Here is a 22,248-nt window from a genome sequence, read left to right as displayed (position 1 = left end):
CATCGCGGCTGCTCTTAACACCAGACACTGCCTTGATTCTGTGGTGACCAGAGGGGTCAGTCGCCTCTTCTGTGCAAAGAACCAACAGGCTGGTGGACTTGATAGGCTTTGCTACTGTGACGTTTACTTTTGGTTGAAACAAAAGTATTAGAAGATGGAAGTAAGCGAGAAGATGAAGAGGCTTTGTGCCATCCAGTGTGAGTTTATAGGGTCTCTCTCTTTCTTAAGATTTTATTTATTTGAGAGAGAGAGAAAGGGCGAGTGAGCAGGGGGAGGAGCAGAGTGAGAGGGAGAAGCAGGCTCCGTGCTGAGTGTGGAGCCCTATGCGGGGCTTGATCTCTCGACCCTGAGATCACAACCTAAGCCAAAATCAAGAGTTAGACACCCAGGTATTCTTCATACCGTCTCTTTTGAGTTTACACAATTATTTGGGTTAGGTCTCACCTAAGAATCCTTCCAGAGTGGGAGAAGGGACATAAGACAGGCTAGGATCTCAGTAACGGTCATGCCTGGAAGAACACTGATAATGCGTTAAAACTCTTACACAGACAGAGAGTGCGTGCCCACCTCCAGGGGGCCAACTCTGAAATGGGATCTGGTTTGCAGGCTGTCCACACAGACAGGCCACCACGGGCCCTGGCAAAAGCTAAAGAATACCCTTGCGTGTGTATGCATATTGCAGTGGACAAACACGTTTACCGTTATCCAACAGCAGACTTTTATCCCCTTCTCATGTCATGGATGAGAACAGAAGCACAGAGACTTTAAGAGATTTTCCATAGAACGAAAGCCAAGTTCAGGGCTCTCTATACCAGCCTGTCTCTCTTGCTATTAGAAAAGTTCCCAAAACATAAGCAATTAACAGCCATGTTTAGGGCTGGCAGGGGTGAGATCACATTATTATGTAAAGCCATAGTCTTTAGAACTGTTGGTCAGGGGGCGCCTGGGTGGCTTGGTCAGTTAAGCATCTACATTTGGCTCAGGTCATGATCGGACTCCCTGCTCTTGCGGTGTCAGCTTCTCTCTCTCCCTCTGCCCTTCCCCCTGTTCATGTTTGCTCTCCTGTGCTCTCTCTCTCTCTTAAATAAATCAAATCTTAAAAACAAACAACAACACTGTTGGTCAAAAGTAGGAACCGAGAGCCCGCGGGACCTTAAGACGCACAGATGTAAGATCCTCTCCTGGAGGATTAGGATGCTGAAACAAGTCACTGAGAGCAAAAGTATAAACCGGCGAACAGTAACAAGGGATTTTCCTGAGAATGTTAGTGTCATTTTGTTTTATGACTTAACTGCCTCTTCCCCCAACACCTTGCTGCACATCGTTTCCTCCTAACGATGCATGTACGCCAGCATGGGGTTTTCCTGCCACTCGGGCAGACGGGCCAGGCTGGTCGCCACTTCCTTCTGGACAGGCCACCCCCAGGCCTCAAAGAATGGAGCCAGATTCTTCTGCACCTTTTCCGAGAACTTCTGCACCCACAGATTCATCTTGCCAGTGTTGTCTTTGGGGATGCCAGAGAGCGTCTGGTACTCAGCAAAGAGCTGGGTGAATGGCTCCCACCCAAAGGCCTCCTGGAGCTGAGAAGAGAAAGAAGGGACAGGATGAGGAACCAGTTTGTGGAAGTACCTGCGATACGCACTTCCAGCGTGTTTCAGTCATAGTAATTCTCTCCCCTTGATCATTCATGAGCGTCCCTTCCATGATTTGCCCCTGTGTCTCCACTCTACCCCTGCACATCAAGACAATCCCATTGGCTCATTCCATCCATCTCTTGACCACAGAACCTGTACACCTTGAATTTTTTAGGGGACTTCACAGGGAAGCGAATATCTGAATAGACATAAATTCTCAGCAAATGACAGTTATTATAATTACCTCTAACTTAAAAAATTATATTCCCAGGCCCCAAGTGTTTTTCTAGGCATCAGATAGGTCTGAGCCTGATTGAGATGGGAAACCCGGATATCTCACATGTTTGGTCTTTGGGACCCTAAAGGCTGGGAATGTCCAACACATTTCAGACAGAATAAAATCGCTGTTTTTATACAGCCACCTCAGATCTGTAACGATTTTCAAGGCTACTGTTTTGCTCTTTGGAACACTCCCATTGGGGCATAACCAGGATAACAAGGCACATCATAAGGAGCTCAGAAGGAGAGTCTCTTGTTCATGGAGGGATAGCCCACCAGAAAGCCACTAGCAGGAGGCCCTTGTCAGCTACGATAATAGAGTACAGAATGAGCAGGGATCCTGGGTGTCAGACTTCTTGCCTTTTTGTGGAGGAGAATTCTGACCCTGGGGTATAAATCCCAAGGACAGATGACATCTGGGGAACAGGTTTGACAAATCAGTTATGTTAACGTTCAGAGCAGTTTGTTGGAGGAACAGGGCTTTGTGCATATTTCACAGGAAGCCCACCTGCTTCTGGACTTCAGTGTTCTTCAGTTGGATAGGTTGGTTACTCATTTATTCATTCTAAAAACATTTTCAAGTTCAAATGGGATGACTGCAGTAGAAAAACTTGAGAACAGTTATCTCCTAAAAAGCTTCCTATAATGCAGTTGTCCCAGAGACGTACCACTGTTATCATGAAGGGATGGATGGATGCAACATTCACTTGATCCACAGAACTGAGGTGAAGAGAAACAGCCCAACAAAACAACACCCACTTCTGAAGCACTTATTAGGCGACCATGGTCAAGACTGGTGAATGGAAGCGCTGTGCTCCAGCCTAAGAAATGACTAACTCAGAATTTCTGTTCATGACTTGTAGACTAGTAGGCTGTATTTTCTCCACTTGTTTTCTAGATACTTTTCATTTCCTCTTAGTTAATATCACAAAGTACAGGAGGCCAGTAGGACAGGTGTTCTTTCCTCAAACTTAGAGAAATCCCACTATCCAGGTCTTCTGTGCCCAGGCTGGAGGGGGTGGCAAAGGGTTCCAGGATGCTACACAATGGAGGTCTCTGCTGACCCTCACCTCCCTGCCTTCCTTTTTTTTTTTTTTTAAGACTTTATTTATTTACTTGATAGAGATCACAAGTAGGCAGAGAGGAAGGCAGAGAGAGAGGAGGAAGCAGGCTCCCCGCTGAGCAGAGAGCCCAATGTGGGGCTCCATCCCAGGACCCTGGGATCATGACCTGAGCTGAAGGCAGAGGCTTAACCCACTGAGCCACCCAGGCACCCCAACTCCCTGCCTTTCTGCTCCGTACCTGTAGGTATGTTTCCAGAGCTGTCCACACATTCCAGTCATTCAGGGGGGCTCCCTTTCCCAGGTGTGTTTTGATTCTCTTCTCTCGTTCTGGAGGGCTCAGAGCAGGGTGGGCCTTAGCCCTGGGGATGTCCAGGACCGTTTCATGCACATAGACAGACCAGAGGTTGCAGGTGGCCTCAGTGGTGTGTGGCGGCAACTCCCACACCTGTCGCTGCTGGTTGTGACCCAGCTCATGGATGGGTCCCCACAGACCTGTGCTCCTAATGCTGGCCTCATTGATGAGCTCTTGCACTGACTCCAGGTGGCACATGATGGGGTATCCTGAGTGCATCCAGCCTGGGAATGCAGAAGGTAGAGATGAGGTATGGCAGAGGAGGAGGGGACACAAACCATCTTCCTTCATGCCTCTCTACTGAGTCACTTTTCCTCACCATCCTGGGTGCCCCCATTAATGCCAGAGTCTCCATGCTGGCTGGAATGTAGCTGGCTTGCTCTGCTTGGTCAGAAACTCAGTGGTCCCAGCCCCCTTCCTAGCCTTTCATGTCAGGGTTATGCCCTCCCCGCTCTGGCCCTGAAGACGATGAATACACATTACATAGCCGTACTCAGTACATTCAGGGCTTCATTTTATGTGTTTCCTCTCATGGGAGTCTGTGACACTATGTCCTGTGTCTGGATTCGAGATCCCTTAGGCTAGAGCAATGTCAGTTCTTCCTCTGTCATGTAAGCCACTGTTGTACAGATTTATGCTCTTGAGCACAGATAATCTCCTTTTAAGGAGAAGAAAACTGAAGTCTAAAGGAACGTTCTGTGTCAGAACCACATTCCTTATTTTTCTCTCATGTAAACCAGTCAACACTTAACATAAATGTCTTTCCTTACTCTTTCCTTCCGTTGCCAGCTCTGACTTCCATTTGAAGGAATATTTCTGCTTCTCCTTGAAACAAGGAAGAGGGCTCATTGCTGTCTATGAACTCCTAGTAGCACTATGTTAATATCATTCTACCATCCTGTGAAATCTTACCTTGTAGATAAAAACGATTCACCTTTTCATATGGGAACATCTTTGCACCCCCATCAAGGTCTATGTCTGTTATGTCTTTTTCCTTTACTGGTGAGATTATGCCTTTCACGTATGGGGCATTAAAAAAGACAAAAGAATGAATAAATGGTGTTCGCGGACTAGGAGCACCCACCAGCTGAGATCTGCACATCAGCAACAATCCTCTCGGGACAGCAGAAGGGGAAAGGCCGGGCTGCTAGCTGGGCTATAGCGTGCATCATCTCATCCCAGAGGCGGAGTACAGGCTCAGGGTCCTCCAGGTCTCGCAGGTTTGCCGTCGGCACCGTCAAGATGATATTGTCTGTTGCCAGCTCTCCCCAGGGAGCCTGACTCTCCTGGATACGCTTTTTCCACTCCTCCGGAGATGTCTTACCTGGGAATAAATATCACGGGCTTATCTCGCTCTTCCCCAACTTACTTTGAACTTCAGGAGAAGGACACGGAAATAATGAACTATTAACATGTGGGTCTACATGCTATGAAGTGAAGCACAGGCCTCCAGACCTCCCCTCAGTTCTGCCCGAAGTCTCCATGGACATGGTATTCCACAGCTCCTGCCTCTGCTTACATCTTGAACAGTTCTTCCCCTTCTGTCTGCCAATCCCTACCCCACCCTTCTTTAGCAACTGAACCCATTACTCTGGTGGCATCCCCAGTGCATCCTCTTCCCTCAACATTCCCTCAGCATTGGCACGATGACATAGAGACGTAACAGACATAGACCTTGATGGGGTGCAAAGATGTTCCCATATGAAAAGGTGGATCATTTATATATCTACAAGGTAAGATTTCACAGGATGGTAGAATGATATTAAAAATAGTGCTACTAGGAGTTCACAGATAGCAACGAGCTATCTCTTCCTTGTTTCAGGGAGAAACAGAAATATTCCTTCAAAATATTCCTTCAGTCCACTCACCCAGCTTGTAGTAAGGGGCAGGCACAACCCTTTTGATGGTGACAGATACGGGGCCCAGTTTGCTGCCCTTTGGCACGATGACATAGAGAAGGCCACCCCAGAGGCAGGAGACAGATTGTATGCTCCTGTCCAAACAGCACTGATGAGTCACCACAGGGGCTCGAGACAGCTTGCTGGCCTTGGTCAAGTTATCTGTGTGGCAGCCAACCTGTACCTGGGGAGGAAAGTCCACCATGTGTAGGAGGAACTAGGTCCCTATGGTGTATGTATAGGGGCAGGGGTTCATGTGTGGGCTGCTGTGTGAGGGGGGCGGGCTGTGTGCGTAGGGTTAGCGGCTATGTTGTGCTGGGTTAATGGCAGGTACTAGAAGAACACCAGCTCCCTTCTTCGATGAGCTATGCATGGAAACCTATGAAATTTTAGTACTCCGGTAGTCATCGGGACTGCAAGGTGTATGGAGCCATTCTTCCAGGGATTCAAATACCTCCACAACGGGATGTCACCAGACAGATGAGGGAGGATAACCCTGAGGCTGATACTGACTAGGGCCCCACAAAGCCCCTGTACTGGGTGGAATCCAGGCTCTTGTGGCAGGGCCGATGCCAGTGTGCTGATTCCAAAGGCAGGATGAGCCAGAGGGGATCCTGGTCACTGCTTGTGCACCAGTAGGAGACCACCCATCCAGAGGTGGCAGGATCTGGCCTGAGTGGGGAAGACTGATTACTGCTTCTGCCTTTGTTAAGGGTTCCCCTTTCTGGTCAGATGGGTTGAGGGCTGTTTCCTGAGGTTGCTTTTCTTAGATTTAATGTACGCGAGCTCCAGAAAGGCGGCTGACACGGGAGGTACCCTGTAATAGGAAGTGACCCTCAGAGCTAAGGCAGGACAATTTTAATTTTGCCTCTAGAGCCTATCTTTGTGACCAAATGAAGCACACCCCTCAGGTGTGAAGGTAGTGACATACAAGGCAGAAAGGCCATGTGCTGTTGGCCAAGCCAGTGATTGTCCTGAGGCTGTGACAGGTACTCCTGGCCCCCCTCACATCACCACAGGGAGGTATCATCACCACACATGGAAATCCAGGGGCTTAGGTTTGAGTACCTGAAATTAGCTCTGGCATTCAGTCCCTCCTTTAGGTTCACTGAAATTGTGCTGCTTTGTCTATGAAATCTGAAATGGGCAGAATAGTCCCTTCTTGGCCTCCTGGTAGCATTGCTAAGGGCTGAGGAAAAGGAAGTGGCTGTGTGGTTTGGGGTTTCTGCAGCGAGGGTTCTGGCCTTACCTTCAGGCCAGCAGAGGCTGCAGCTTCAGACAGCGAGACTTCTGCACTCTCTCCAGGTTGGAGGTAGAGCCCCGTGCTCACCCAGGCATCACAGTGGCCTGACAAAAGCCATAGGAAAGACTGAGTTCTTTACTCACCTGCCTCTGCTGCTCCTGGAGCCTCAGAGCCCCTCCCGGAGGCACAGCCCCTGCCCCGCCTACCTCAGCTCATCCATGCTTTGGGCATGCGTCCCTCCAAAACCCTCAGCAGAACCTCAACCCTGTCTTCCCCAAAGTACACCATAGACAATGAAGCTGGCCCACCGGAGCTTCAGTACCTGCAATGTCCTGTGAGCCCGGAACCCCACCTTCCCCCAGGTTCTGATGCTCTGTATGCACTCCCCACTCTGTACCTGGGTTGCTCCCATCGATCTCCACAGTGATGGGGTGTCCTGAGCTGCAGGTGCAGCTTCCAAGTTCCTGCACCAGCTGGGAACAGTCAGTCCCAGAGCGTGCCAGCTCTGTGGCCAGGCAGAGCACTGCAGCCTCAAAGGAGTCGCCAGCCACAGGGTGCTCCCGGCTTACAGCTGGGAGGCCTGACAGATGCAGCATCTTCTTTATGAATCGGTGCAAGGATATGTAAGCAGGGACTCCATTTGCTGGGATCTGTAGGAAGGCTGCACCATCTGCTCCCAGCTTTGCTAGCCATTGCTTTTCCAAATTCCTAGCCCCATGGCTCAGTGCAGCCTGGAATTCAGACAGTGCCTTGCGGAAATGGTAGCTCTGCATCTTGGGGGTAGGGACAGGGAAACAGCCTGAGTGGAGAGTCTGAGCTAGGATGCTGAGGCCAAAGCAGTTGAGGATGATGTTACCGGGGAAATGAGCCAAAGCAGAGCGGCCTGGATTCTGGCTGGCCCACCACCAGGCCTGGCCCCCGATCAGCAAGCCCCCACCCTCGGCCACAAACTCCTGCAGCTGCTTAGCCTCCTTGTCACTGTATGCCGTGCAGCAGTAGACACACAAGTCCTGCGTCAGATGGGGCTGCAGACTGCACTCCAGGCCATGTTCTGACAGGAGGGTACACAGGTTTTTTAGACGTGTGTTTACCCCAAATTTACCTGTCTGGCTTCTGGCCAGCCAGCGCACAGCATTGAGCAGAAAGCGTCCCAGCTTGGGATAACAGAGGATGGCCTCATGGGCCGCCAGGACTACCCGGCCCCGGCCATAGCGGGCAGCTGCCAGGAAGCAGCTGAGTGAGGCATCTAACCCCAGCGGGAAGGCGAGAGCCCCGTGAACCAGCAGCTGGGAGGGGACTCCCCCCGTCTTGATGTCCAATTCTGAGATCCCTTCCAGGAGCTGCTGCTGATCCTGCCTGAGATCCTCCCCACATCTGCAAAGTGACAGGGGACAGAGGGGCTACAGTCAAGTCAGAGAAGCACTGAAGCAAGCTCACTAGTTGGGGAAATCTGTGTGGGGGTGCAAAGATGACCTTGTTCATACCCATCTCCTCGTTCTCACTAATAACTGCCAGGGTTGGAGTATGTAACGTCATTTACTTTATTGAGTCTAAGGCAGATTTTTTCACCTTTTAACAACTAACTGATGGCATACCCTTGTCTAATTGACAGTGTTTGTTCTTACTTTGTGACACATAAGAATACGGTGCTTCTTATAACTGATGTGGTCACAGACTTGATGGGGTACTGAGGAGTGTGGTAGTGGCCTTACGTGCAAATCTTAAAATCCAAGTCAACCCTTCCAGGAATTCTTCCCATGCTAGTCAAATGAGTGGTGGATATTCTGGCTTGACTTTTATGTCTTTTTAAGTAATTACACATATAAACAAGTTAGGAAAAAATAGTCCATTCCTAGAGAAAGTAGTTCTACTTCTCCATTTCTCAGAGCTAATTTTTTGCCAAAAAAAAAAAAAAAAAGCAAAAAAGCTGTGAAAACATCAAAGTGCTAGCTCTGAGATAGAAACAGAAGTAGATTGTTTAATGCTGCACTTAAAGATTTATGGAAACACACACTCTTTTAAAATTCTCATTTATATCTGATGAGAATATTTACCACTTTTATTGAGAAATGGCCTAAGTGTAATTCAGAAAAAGTTGTATTTCAGGATTTTTTAAAAAGATGTTCATTATGAGAGAGAGAGCAGGGGGGAGGGGTAGAAGGAGAGGGAAAGTGGACTCCGTGCAGATCAGGGAGCCTGATGAGGGACTTGATTCAAGGACCTGGGGTCATGACCTGGGCCAAAGGCAGATGCTTAACCAACTGAGCCACCCAGACACCCATCAAGATTTTTTTAAAAACCAATTTGTAGATACCTTAAATGTCAAACAATGGGAGATTGGTTAAATAAGTTACAGGTTAACTATAAATGGCAATTAACTATTAGATAATGGAAAATGCTTAATGGAAAAATTCAAAAATTAGATTCTAAGATACTGTGCCCTAAATAAGCCAAATTTTGTGAAATGAACCATCAAAAACAAAACCTAAAACAAATAGAAAACACAAAACCAGACACAGAAGCAGAATCTAAAGAATATTTATCAAAATGTCTTCAGTGGCCATCTTGTCTAGTGGGATTATACCCAATTTTAATTAGCTTTGTAAAACTTTATTGTCTCATAATAAAAATCAAATGTTTTTAAAAAATAGTTTATTTAAGTAGCAAAACATTATTGAAAAAAGTACCTCTTGTACAGTTTCTCCTTAATTTCGCTTCAGCATAAAACAGGAGCAAATAAAAAACTGGCATCAATCATATCATGGCTTGCTGTTTATCAGTGAAAAACAACAGGTAGATGCATATAAATTAATGTGGACAGGTATCCAGAACATTCTGCTGAGCAAAAAAATCCTAAAATAGCAGAACTTGCCGATGCAGTTTATATAAGACAAAAATAAAGTCAATATATGTTAGTGTAAATGTCAAAAAACTCAGGGTAAAACCACAGTAAACTTTTGGGTTACGGGATAGAGAGAGCTGTTATTGAAAGTGATGGTCAAAAGAACTTTAGCCTCACTGGTATTTTTTCTTTTTTCAAATAAGGAGAATGTACAAATGTAATTTCTCAGGTAATTAAGAATTAAAAATTAAGTTTAAAGTGTTAAGGTAACTGCTAGGAAAATAGAAATGAAATATATAATCTCAAATGTGTTGGGGAATTTAAGGAATAGAGAAAACTTAGTCAAGAAGGAAACAAAGAGAACATAAAAATAAAAAGAAAGAAGGCAAGAGTAAGAGATACATTGTAGTTATCACTATATATGAATGGATTAAATTTCTATATAAAGAGACAGAGGCACCTGGATTAGGCTAAGATCATCTAGGTATAAGCTGCTTGTAAAGACAGACTTGAAACTGACACAGAAGGACTGAAAATGAGGTAATCTACATATCAACAAAACTGTATCTGAAAAACACAGCATAAAGAAAGCAGAAGTGCCAGTATTAATATGAGATGCAACTGAATTAGAGGAGGAAAGAATTAAGGTACAAAAAGATGAATAATTTCCATGGGTAAAAGTTATACCTTACAAAAGATAAAACTTTCATCAGTTTTTAGGGTCCTAAAAACAAAGTGCTGAAAGCAAAAACCACTAAAAAGCAAGTTAAAATTTGATGAACTCATAATTGTGTTTGGGAAGGTAATGGCTCTCTAGTTTCTAGTGGGTCAGTTACATTAAAAAAAAAAAAGAGGATAGAGATGAATTGAGCAGAATGAAAAACACACTTGATTAGAACAGAGGATAATGAGCAATATTCTCCTAGACTCTGAGGACAAGAGAAAGCCTAGAATGCCATATTTCACTAATTTGTGGCATAAATATACAGAAAAAGCAGACTTTTTCAAACAGGATACGTTAAGTAAAATACCAATTTTCAGCTCACACACACGCACCGAAGAGCAGATTAGATGATCTGTATCAAGCTTCTCAGAGTGGTAGCTACCTCAGTCCTGAGGTGTGAGAATGGGGACAGCAGTGTAGGAGGGAAGACAACCTGCCATTCTTCTCTATATATTTCTCTGTGGTCTGTATGTTTTCACTGTAAGCTTGCATTCCTTTAGAAATATTTTTGTGAAAAGATGGGGTGTTTCCCAAAAGAAAAAGAAGGAAGGGCAAGCATAGTAGAACATAGTAGATGAGACACCAGGTAATTCTTAGCAGATTGACAATGTTATAAGGGCAATATTAATGATCTTAGGTATCTATCTACCAATATTTAAAATCTTGTATATGATCTATTTACAATATTGAAGTCTGAAAAATAAAGTAGCTATTACTTAATGAGGCTTAATATATGCTAGGCTTTTACACATATGGATTATCTCTTTTAATCATGATAAACCTGAAAAATATTATTCTTGCATTACAAATGAGGCTTAGAAAAGTTGGGCAGCTTGCTCAATGGTTCTTAGCTAATACCTGGTGGGAACAGGAAGCAAATCCAGGGTGGTTTGCCTCTAACGCTGTTGTTGCCCACACAGCAGAAACTCTCCTTTAATTATTGAGTTTTTGGATTAAGCCCACAAGTGGGTATATGTCAGGCAACACATATAGGTAGTACAAAGGAGGCTTTAAATAGATGCAAAGGTTGGGGTGCCTGGGTGGCTCAGTAGGTTGAATGTCTGGCTATTGATTTTATCTCAGGGTCCTGGGATCAAGTCCCACATTGGGCTCCAGGCTGAGCAGGGAGTGTGCTTGGTGTTCTTTCCTTCTGCCCCACCCCCTTCCTCCCTCTCACATAAATAAATAAAACCTATAAACAAACAAACAAATGAATGAATAATAGATATATAGATGTGAAGGTGCAAACAATACAGCATTTACAAAAAAGGAAACACTGTTTCCTCAGAGCTGACAGCACAGGTGGCACTGAGGAAGAAAGGAAGTGAGACGTCCTGGTGCTCAGGAAAGACAACAGATTGATGCAGGAAAGATGTGAGGGTTAGAAGCTGATGGCTTTTCAAGAATTCTTGAGATGTCTTTGGAGCAAAAAGATGGTTTTATTAAAGTGTGGGGACAGGACCTGTGGGTACAAAGCTGCACTGGGGTTGTGAGAAGCAATTGATAATATACTTGGAGTTAAGGAGGTAAGGGAAAAGGGAGGTTTTCAAAAGAAATCTCATAAGCTCAAGAGGACCTACAAGATACTGGAGGCCTTGCCATTGTCAAGTTAAGGTTATTTTTCCCTCTAGTCAAGCATTAACATTAAGACCACTGGGAGTTTCCTTCTGGAAGTAGGGTTATTGGTAAGAATGCTTTTTTTCTTGTAAATCACTAAGACATTTGTAAACTGAGGGAGACTCAGTTCTGTTGGACTGAGATCTCTATTAGTTAACCATTTGTTTTTCCCTTTCCTTAGTTTCAGGGTGGGCAGGAGTGCCTGAAGAATGTCACATGGATCACCCCTGGAAGTGGGGAGGGGGTTTGTGGGGTATGAACTTGTGATTTGGCCTCAGCTTGCCTTTGGCTCCTTCATTATAGATCACAGCTGAACAAGCAGCTGATAGAGGGAATGGCTTTGTGAATGCAGCTCAAAGAGCACTCCCAGTCCTGACAGCAAGGACAAGAAGGCTCAATGGAAAGTGAGTCACTGTCCCCTTCACCATACCTTGGCCTCATCTGTTCTATTCCTCGTGATGCCTAATTGGCTTATTTTTTTTTGAGGTGTTTGATTCTTAATTTGTTTTCTTTGCTCTGAAATCCTCCCTTTTCATCTCATTCTGTCACTTATTTAACATTTATTTTTAGAAAGGTCTAAACAGAACATTCAGGGAATCTGCTTCTGCTCACTGGGTCACGTGTTTCTTCAGGCATGACTGATTCTGTTGTCTTTCCATACTAAATTTTCTGTCTCCTGCTTCCCTTTTAAATTTATTGCAGTGTTTATTTATAGAGTCAGTGTATGGATTTTTTCTCCCTGATTCGCGTCAGCAGACCTTTTCCACATTCTGCAGGAAGTTTTTCCTTCCTGTGCTTTCTAACTTGCCCAGGACCCATGTGTTTGTACGCACACCCCACATCCATCCATCTTCCCAGATAACATGGAGGTTGATGTGTTTCTGCTTTCCACTTCCTTGTGGCCTGAGGGTTGTAGCATGAACTGAAGGACAAAGGTCACCTGGGCCCACTGCTGTGCTCGCTGGGGGCTAGTCCCTCCACTCTTTGGGGACCAGAGGTAGACCTACTCCACCCACCAGGGGTGGAGCACACCTGAGGAGTTCCAGCCACCACTGTGCGGGGAAGATGGCAGCTCCAGCATCCTTTTAGGCTTCCACCAAATCCTGAAGTAGTTTTGCTGCTTTTGTGCTTGTGTGGAATCTCACCCAATGTGTTCATTCTTCTAGAACATGAGAAGACATTAATGATAGTTCTAGGATTTGTGGTTTCCACCTCTTTCTTGCCTCTGGGGTGGGGGTGGGGTCAGGCGATGCTGCATACCTGCCATGTACCTGTCAGCCTCACAACTGCCACCTTCAGCTCTTTACTCAGCATTGTTCATTCATTGGTCAGATCGGTGGAGACGGCAACTCCAGGGTCCAGCCTCACTTCACACAATGTGGAGACTCTTTGGGACTGTGGTGAGGATCACGTGACTGAACAGGAACTCTTCAAGAGACGCATAAGCTGCCGGCGGATGTTCGCTTCTTTGTAAGCAATTCCTAACATATTCTCCACTTTATAGGTTACGCCACATGTAAATGTATTGAGGCGTTGTTCTAGGAGTGATGTTTTTTGCTAGACTCTTCTGTGTCTTGGTATTCTGCGTCTGAGAGCCTTTGGATCTGACTTTGCATATTAACGCAAGTGCCATGTCCTCCTCAGCTTTATAAGCATAGGTGTGCAGTCAGCTCTTGCCCTTGGGGACAGGACAGGGAGAGTATCTTCTGTTGGCTTTTAGAGAATGCCCCTCCCCTTGGCAGACAGCGTATTTCCTGTCTCCAGCAGGAATTTGAACTTAGCAAACCTGCTGGGTCAGTCCAGGAGCATTTGACAAGATTTGCTGGCAGGAAAGTTCCCCCCAAACCTCTAAGAGGTTGCCAGGTGGCGGAGGAACAAATCTGAGCCAAGGGCCTAGGCTTAAAGTAATCAGGCCTTCTTAGACTTCAGAGCTGACCTGGCTGACCAGATTCAGCTCATTTTTTGGCTGAGCTCCCCCGGCAAAACATTCCTTAACAAGAAGTTAAATGTGGGGTTAACACTGTATACTAGGCCACCCTTTCTTTTTTATGGTTTTGGTTGTGTACTCACTTATATTCATTAATTTATATAGCATACAAATAATCTCTTGCTCTCTACTACGTTTCACACAGAAGGCACTGAGAATAAAGCAGCGAACAGGACAGGCAAGATCAAGGCATTCATGCAGCTTTATGTGCTGGCTGCTGGGCAGGCACTCACAAGGGCACAGGTGGGCTATGATGTATGGATTGTGATCACTGATGTTTAGGCCATAAATGGGGAAGAGTGACACTGGAAGGTCAGTCCTAGATTCAATAGGGTCATGGGAAAGGCTCCTTTTGAGGAGGGGGTTTGAGCTGAAACTGAATAAGGAGAATAAACTGGCTTTTGAGAGCTGAGGGAAGACCCAGAGTAGGAAGAGGAGTAGGAAATCCAGGGTTTAAAAATAACTTTGTTGGGATGCCTGGGTGGCTCAGTCGGTTAAGCTGCTGCCTTTGGCTCAGGTCATAATCCTAGGGTCCTGGGATTGAGTCCCACATTGGGCTCCTTGCTCAGTGGGGAGCCTGCCTCTCTCTCTCTGCTTCTGCCTGCTTGTGCTCTCTGTCTCTCTCGCTCTGACAAATAAATAAGTAAAATCTTAAAAAAAAAATAAAAATAACTTTGCCATCAAATTGCCAATGTTATTTTTTGAATAACTGGATTTGCAAATCTCCTGAAAGTATGTAACAGAAGAAACCTAATGTTATACTTGTGGTCTTTGAATTTTTGAATGTGTGTGGCTGATGTATCAGCTACAGCTCCTCCTTGAAGTACCCAAATTAGAAAATACCTAAGTACTCAACAAAAGGACACAGTTAAACGATGGCACATATACTGTGACTAGAAACTCCTGTTAAAAGGATTATTGTTAAAAATAGAGAAATGGTTGGGGCGCCTGGGTGGCTCAGTCGGTTAAGCCACTGCCTTCGGCTCAGGTCATGATCCCAGGGTCCTGGGACTGAGCCCCATATCAGGCTCTCTGCTCAGCAGGGGCCCTCTTCCTTCTCTCTCTCTCTGCCTGCCTCTCTGCCTACTTGTGATTTCTGTCAAATAAATAAATAAATAAATCTTTAAAAAAAATAGAGAAATGGTTTTAAACAAATACAGAATAGCAGTATACAATCACAAGTAGCAAAATTGATGTATGATGATGGAAGTTACAGAAAGGTCAAGATTGTGTTGGGGAGATAATGAGAAACAAACATATTCAGATGCTTTAATGTCATATTGTTATTTCAGTAGTAGTTTTGCAAATAAGGAACTCTGATAACGTGGAAGAGTTATTTTCATACATTACCTGAGTATTCCCAGCACTTCTGTTGGTCGTTCAAGTAGAGACTAAACACTACCATAATTAACTATAGAAACTATAGTTAACACTACTGTAAGCCCTGTGCCCAAAATAGTGTCTAGAACTTAACAGGCACATAGTACGTTCTATCTATCTATCTATCTATCTATCTATCTATCTATCTATCTACCTATCAATTTTTATTTATTTTGAGAGACAGAGAGAGACTGTCATGGCAGGAGGGAAAGAGGGAGAGGAGGAGAGAGAATCCTAAGCAGGCTTCTTGTCCCTCAAGAGTCTGTCATGGGGCTTGATCTCATGACACTGAGATCATGACCCGAGTTGAAATCAAGAATTGGAGACACCCAGAGCCCCAAAATACATTTTAGATGAATGAAAGAATGGACAGGTACTAGAAAGAGGGAAGGAAAATTAATATGTTAGGGAAATTTGCTTCTTTATCTATTTCGTTGCCAATTTAATAAAACAATACAAAATGTGAGTTCAAAGAAAGACATAGTATAATTTGAGGAAATTTCTCTGTTGTTTAAGATTTTATAAAAAGGCATAAAAGTAATGTAAAAAAGTCTTCTTTGGGTTATAATTAGAGATAATTTGAAGAATACAGAAATGTTTAAAGATAAAATAATCACCTATCACTATTAATATTTTGTTGTATTTTCTTCTAGTGTTTTTTTCTACTTACGTATGTACACGTTTTAATATATTTGGCATCAGCTGAATATAGTTTTGTGTCTTAATCTTGTCTATGATGGGTATTTTCTTATTCCTTATTGTAGTAAGTCTTTAAGGAGCTGAAGAGTAAGATATGCCATAGTAATTTAAGCAATGTTCCATTTACTAGACACTAAAGAGTTTTCCCAGTGTTTTACTTAACGGTGAAAATATCACTTAGAATATTTGCTACTAAGTATCCACCTCATGGCCCAACTTCTGTCGGATCCTTCCATCTTCCCTTCCCCCAGAGACGTTGATTTGGAGAGTCCCTTCCTGTAAACTTCTTGTACATTGTCTTGGTCTTTGACTTGGGTTCCTGGGGAACCCAGTTCTGGGGAATTTGGTAATGTTTAGCTGAAATTACATTTACAGTTCTGCTTTGACTTGCCAATTCCATTTCCAGTGATATGGCAAGAAAACAAAGATATAGGCATTTATTGTAGTATAGATGTAATAGTAAGAATACTGGGAAAAAAATAAATATTAGAAACTCGAATGTCTGTCATTAAAAAACTAACTGGATAAACTGTGCTGCACCTGTACATTTCAGTGTAATAAAATATGTAGTGCATATCTATCGGTTATTATGAAACCATAATATAATCTGTTTTTTAAAGATTTTATTTTTTTATTTGAGAGGGGGAAAGAGCAGAGTGAGAGAGAGAGTGAGCACGAGCTGGGGGAGGGGCAGAAGGAGAGGGAGAAGCAGATTTCTCACTGAGCAGGGAGCCTGACAAGGGGATGGATCCCAGAATCCTGGGATCATGGCCTGAGCCAAAGGTGGATGCTACTGAGCCACCCAGGCATCCCCAGAAAGTAAGGTTAAGTAAACAAAATAAGATGTAGAAAGAATGTGTAGCATACTATTATCTCTTTCAAGTGTGTGTGTGTGTGTGTGTGTGTGTACATATATAAACCAACAGTGAAGTAAAGATAATTTTTTTTAGAAAGGGAGAGAAGAAAATTATATAAAGGGAATAGGGACAGAAATTGACTTCTTAAGGTTTTACTTTAGATCCACACAGCTGTGTTACATAATTATAAAATAATACTAATTCACAAAAGCAACTCCCGAAAGCAAGTAAAATACCCAAATGAATCTACATGCGTATCCACTCAGTGGTATAACCACAAAGAGAAGGGCTAATCTAAATGTCGTTAAAGGATGGTAATTTGACTTTATATACCTCATAAAAAAATCATAGGGATGAAAGGAATTGGAAATAATCGTTAACTGTGCTGGTAGTACTGTTATTTTGCAACTGTTACGTGTGTGTTGTGGTATAAAGTCAATGAGTTATTAAGGTACTTTCTGTCAGAGCTAGGCTTTCTCATCACGTGAAAACAGGAGACAGATATAGGATTGTTGAAATAAAATAAAACCTTGTAGCCCAGAAGTTGAATTTGAAGCATCAGTATGAACTCTTGATGTGTTTATCTTTTAAAAATACTTCTTAGCTCTGCCCACTCAAAAGCCCTGGAAGCAATCATCAACCCAGGAGCAGCAGTGAGCACCTCAGGAGACTTTGGCTCCTAAACACCATTTCCCACTCAAAGGGTGGGCGGGCTCCTTGGAGAAATGGCTGATCTTGGGTCTGGGGCAGGAATGTGTAATGTGAGACCTAAACAAGGAAGTCCATTAGGGTTGGGTCAAAAATTTCAGTTCGGGGGGCGCCTGGGTGGCTCAGTGGGTTAAATCCTCTGCCTTCGGCTCAGGTCATGATCTCAGGGTCCTGGGATCGAGCCCCACATCGGGCTCTCTGCTCAGCGGGGAGCCTGCTTCCTCCTTTCTCTCTGCCTGCCTCTCTGCCAACTTGTGATCTCTGTCTGTCAAATAAATAAATAAAATCTTAAAAAAAAAAAATTTTCAGTTCGGGAGCCTTTTTGTGACCCGGCTCACAATGCCAAACATTAGATGACCGACACAGCTACTTCATCAGTAGCACTGATAAAAATAAATGAAACACATTTATTATGTGAGTGTTTCGATCCATGCTTTCACAGTGGAGACCTCTGGAAGATTCTAGGGATCCACTCCAACCAGTGTTTTGAAAACACTGGTTAAAAAGGGGAGAAGAGGGAGAATCCAGCATTTAATTGTGCCTTCCTTACACAGACTGCACCACAGGGCAAGCTAATAGTGGAAGAAGGGAAGTTCATTTTTTGTTTAAAGATTTTATTTTTTTGTCAGAGAGAAAGAGCAGAAGCAGGGGTGTGGCAGGCAGAGGGAGAAGTAAGCTCCCTGCTGAGCAAGAAGCCTGATGTGAGACTAGATCCCAGGCCTCTGGGTTCATGACCTGAGCAAAGGCAGGTGCTTAGCCAACTGAGCCACCGAGGCATCCCAGGGAAGTTCATTTTTATAAAAGCATTCTGAATACTAAATGAAAAAAATGCTAGAACTTTAAACCTACGATGTTATATCCACTAATGAATTAACAGATCTAGGGCTAGGCAATGATGATTAATGACTGCTAATACCACAGTGAGAGAAATAGACACTGTGTCCCATCCTATGGGTAAAAGCCTGAAGGCAGGCAGGAGCCAAGGTCTCTGTCTCACCCTTCAGGCTGTGTTTCTGACAATCACTATGTCTCCTCTGAGACCCCAAGTCCCAGAGAGTGTCCTAGCAAGGCACCAGTGTCCACCAGGTGACTCAGCTCCTGGGCTCCAGTGACACTAACACCTTCCTCTGCAGGTGGCCCTATTGCTAAGCCTTTGGTTACCCTTCTGTCTCTAAGGGTTTTCAGCCCTTGAATCACCCTTAGTTTCCCGTACTAAGTCCCTCTGGAACAACAGCTCGTCCTGACTGGGCCTGATAGATAAGCCTTCCCGGATGACTTAAATACCCTCCACTCCCTTCCCTGTTACTCAGTCCACTTATCCTGCTGTGCTTTCCTTGTAGCTCCTATCAACACCTGTTAGATTTTCTATTTATTGGTCTCCTCAGTTGCCTCATTCTCCACTGGAGTATAAATGAGCAGGTAGCAGGGCTTGGACAGCTGAATGGGGCCTGGCACAGGGTAGTTCTCACACAGATAAACCAATGTTCTTTCATCTGTTTGAGAGACATGGATACACACTCTCACCAACCCAGGCACTAGACATGGGAGACAGCGAGGTGAATGAGATAAGGTTTTCTGTTTGGTTGCAGGACAGAGTAGCAGTCAGAACCCAGCCTCTTTGGGCCTCAGTGCATTTTAAGAATCCTGTTTTTGGCTTGTGGTGGTTCCAAAACAGAGTAGATAAATACGTGTATTGAAATGGAACCTGAAGGGCACCTGGGTTGCTCAGTTAGTTGAGCGTATGATTGAGAGAACAAAGCAGATTCCATACTGAGTGCAGGGCCCAATGCCAGGCTTGATCCCACAACTCTGTGATCACAACCCGAGCTGAAACCAAGAATTGGACACTCAACTGACTGTTCTCTCTTTCTCTTCTTTCTCCCAATCTCTCTCTTCTTATAAACCCACTAATATCATCATAAGGACCCCACCAGTTAACCCCCCTCACTGAGCCACTTAGGTGCCCCTGAGCATTTGACTCTTGATCTCAGCTCTGGTCTTGGTCTCAGGGTTGTGAATTCAAGCCCTGTTCGGGCTCCACGCTAGGTATGGAGCCTACTTAAAAAAAAAAAAAAAAAAAAAAAATGGAGGTGCTTGGGTGGCTCAGTTGGTCAAATGTCTACCTTTAGCTCAGGTCATGGTCTCGGGGTCCTAGGATGGAGCCCGGGCTCCCTGCTCTGGGGGGATTCTCCTCTTCCTCTCCCTTTCACCTCTCCCTGGCTCATGCTTGAGCTCTCTCTCAAATAAATAAAATCTTTAAGAAAAAAAAAGCTCACCGAATAGTGAGATGGATCTATTGTTAACATGTATTGGACTCCCTGCTGGGAAATACCACTCACCTCACATGGAATGGGATCTTGGGTATCTTCTTAGAGACCTTGAAGCGGTCTATGTCCCCATAGATGTCGGTGAAGAATACTCCGGCCACACTTGTCACCTCATTCCCGGGGAACCGGGACAGCACTCTGTCAGGACCGTGCTCACTGGCCCAATACCAGGCTTGGCCCCCGATGAGCAAGCCGCCTCCACTCTTCACAAACTGGATCAGCTCTGCAGTCATCGTGTCAATGTAGGCACTGATGCAGTAAACTCCCACGGGGGCCCCTACTTCTGGCTGAACTTGTGCCGGAACCCCAGAGGCTTGCAGGATACTTACTAGTGATGGCAGAGAGGGGTGCACTCCAGTGGGAGCCTCAGGTGAGGGACAGAGCCAGCCCACCGCATTACGAAGAAATGGAGCGAAGCCAGCATCCAGCAGGTAGCCCTCATGGGACACCACCACCAGGCGGCCTTGGCCATAGGAGGAGGCAGCAATGAGGACCTGGCCCTTGTCATTCACCATCACTGGGAAGGCAGCCTCCCCAGTAAGAAGCAGTTCACACGGGATGGCATCTTTAGGGACATTCCAGCTGGTCACTCCTTTCATGAGGGCCTCGAAAGAACTGGCCGGAGTTGTTGCCATGGTTCAACTAGCTGCTGCAGAGAAAATCAAAGACTCAGCTTGGTCAGAGCTGATGAAGGACTGAGTGGAAACACAGCAACTAAATGCATGCAAACGAAAACCATTTCCTGGGTTCCCTACTGTGTACCAACCACTGGGGTGCAGCAAGGAATACCGCAGACCAGGGCCCCACTATCATGAGTCAGATATTTCAGAAGGGAAAGGACAATAATAGGTAGAGAAGCAGATAAATGCAGCAATGAATAACTATTATGAAAGTAAACCGGTGATGTGTTATCAAGCATCTGGAGAATTTAGATTGTGCGACAGGAAAAACCTAGATGAGGACGTGACTATGAAGCTGGAACTACCATTTCAACTGAGATCGAAGTGCTACAGGAGAAGAACACATCGAGTCCAAAGAAGCACCTGGCAGGGTGGCCAGAGAGCACCGGGCAGGGCAGAGCAGAACCTGAGCCGCCCAGGGAGAGGCTGGGTTCTGCAGGGCCTGGTATGAGGTGACAGCTGGTGTGCAGAAGTTGACTTAATATTGTGCTGCATCTCTGTGGACAAAAAGATCAGGCGACCTTTCAGAAACTGCATTTCGGGGAGTTGAAACACCTCCCGATTTATCATGTCTGCAATAACCTGTATGTGGGTAGCATTCTGTGGTTTTCAGAGGTCTTTTAAATTCAGTGTGCCTAAAATTGAGCTTATTGTTCCCTTAAAGCAGCTCCTCTTGGATAAATGACTTAAGCCTCAGTTTCCCCATTTATAAAAAGAGAATCGTACACCCCTGGGAGGATTGTTTTTGAAGGTTAAGAGAATGCATAGAAAAACACCCTGTTGTGAGTACACAGTGAGTGTGGAAGAAACACATGGGTCTGCCCCTATGTTGACCTTTCTAGCTTCCCCAAGTGACAAGGGCCATGTCCTGGGTCCCCTGTCCCTTCCGGTCACCTGACTTCTAACTTCAGCAGTCGCCATGAAGGAATTTCCTGAGCGCTCAGATGCCTCCACCCTGGTGCAGGTGCAGAGGGGCAGCTCTGAAGTGGTGAGGAGCTGACACCTGGGGGAAGTGGGGGGTGTCGCGGACACACGCCATGGTGGTGGACCTCAGGTGCGTTCTGGAGTTCCTCACAAGAGAAGCTGAGATTCAGCTGCCCGCAGTGGTAAAAGGCTCAGCCATGCACACTTCACTGCCTTTCCCTCCTTCCTGTTCTCTCCCTCCCCACCTCCTCACTCTGGCATTCTGGGCCCACTTCCCAAACAAACCACCCGACTCAAGTCCCTGTAGCAGCCCTCACTTTGGGGGAAGAAACTAAACTGAGACACCAAAGCTCTCCTCTACCTTTGGTTCCTTCCCGCCTCTCTCCTGTTTCCATACACAGCCCGCCGCCTACCTCACTCTGCATCGTCCGTCGCCGGGGTCTCTCAAACACCAGTGCCTTCAGCCTGTAGTCACATCTAGACTAAGTGGATCTGGCTTTAGTGCCAGGATGGATTCTCATCCACACTCTTCCTCAAGCCACCTTACCCACTTCTCTTCGTAATAACCGTCCAATTTCATCCTGTCCCCATAAGGTAAAAGCTGAGGGCCTCACTCTGGATCCAGGGTCTGGGCTCTCCGTAGTTTTCCAGATGTTTTTCCTGCTGCATTCTCCACAAACCTCTAGCAGGCTTGGCATCCCTGAGATCCCCCGCATTTCCTGTAAAAGCACAGCGCCTTTCCATTCCCTAACTTCCTTTCCCATCCAGCCGCTTGCTTCTCAGTAATGCTCCCAGGAAAGGGAACTCACAAAAGAGAACCAATACCCACATGGAGCATCATGGCGCTGGTGGGTGATCTCGGCCTTCTGGTGCAGCCGTGGGGAAAAGCAGTGAAAGAGGTCAGGACGCTTGAGGTCAGGATCATGGTAAGTACTTTTGAAAGAGAAATCTTCCACTCATCTGATCTCTTCAGTTTAACAGCAAAACCATCAGCCCCCCCCCCCCCCCCCCCCCCCCCCCCCCCCCCCCCCCC

The 22,248-nt window shown here is 45.5% G+C and overlaps 1 protein-coding gene across 1 annotated transcript in view; it reads right to left on the bottom strand.

Moving 5' to 3' along the window:
* Positions 1-1,315: 1,315 nt before the first annotated feature.
* Positions 1,316-22,248, bottom strand: part of LOC116873213 (TRPM8 channel-associated factor 2-like) — a 21,573-nt gene continuing 640 nt past the window's right edge. Inside the window, exons 2-8 of the mRNA XM_032866930.1 lie at positions 19,624-20,260; positions 6,868-7,844; positions 6,477-6,574; positions 5,198-5,411; positions 4,414-4,653; positions 3,216-3,553; positions 1,316-1,580 (exon numbers count right to left, since the gene is read on the bottom strand). Of these exons, the coding sequence (XP_032722821.1) occupies positions 1,332-1,580; positions 3,216-3,553; positions 4,414-4,653; positions 5,198-5,411; positions 6,477-6,574; positions 6,868-7,844; positions 19,624-20,246 (2,739 nt within the window). The 5' untranslated portion in view covers positions 20,247-20,260 and the 3' untranslated portion in view covers positions 1,316-1,331. The remainder of the gene's footprint in view (positions 1,581-3,215; positions 3,554-4,413; positions 4,654-5,197; positions 5,412-6,476; positions 6,575-6,867; positions 7,845-19,623; positions 20,261-22,248) is intronic.

Source organism: Lontra canadensis, unplaced genomic scaffold (genome assembly GCF_010015895.1).
Source record: "Lontra canadensis isolate GAN:19392208 unplaced genomic scaffold, GSC_riverotter_1.0 scaffold2, whole genome shotgun sequence".
Taxonomy (NCBI): Eukaryota; Metazoa; Chordata; class Mammalia; order Carnivora; family Mustelidae; genus Lontra; species Lontra canadensis.
Note: the sequence above shows the minus strand (reverse complement) of the source record. Positions and strands in the feature narration are given on the sequence as shown.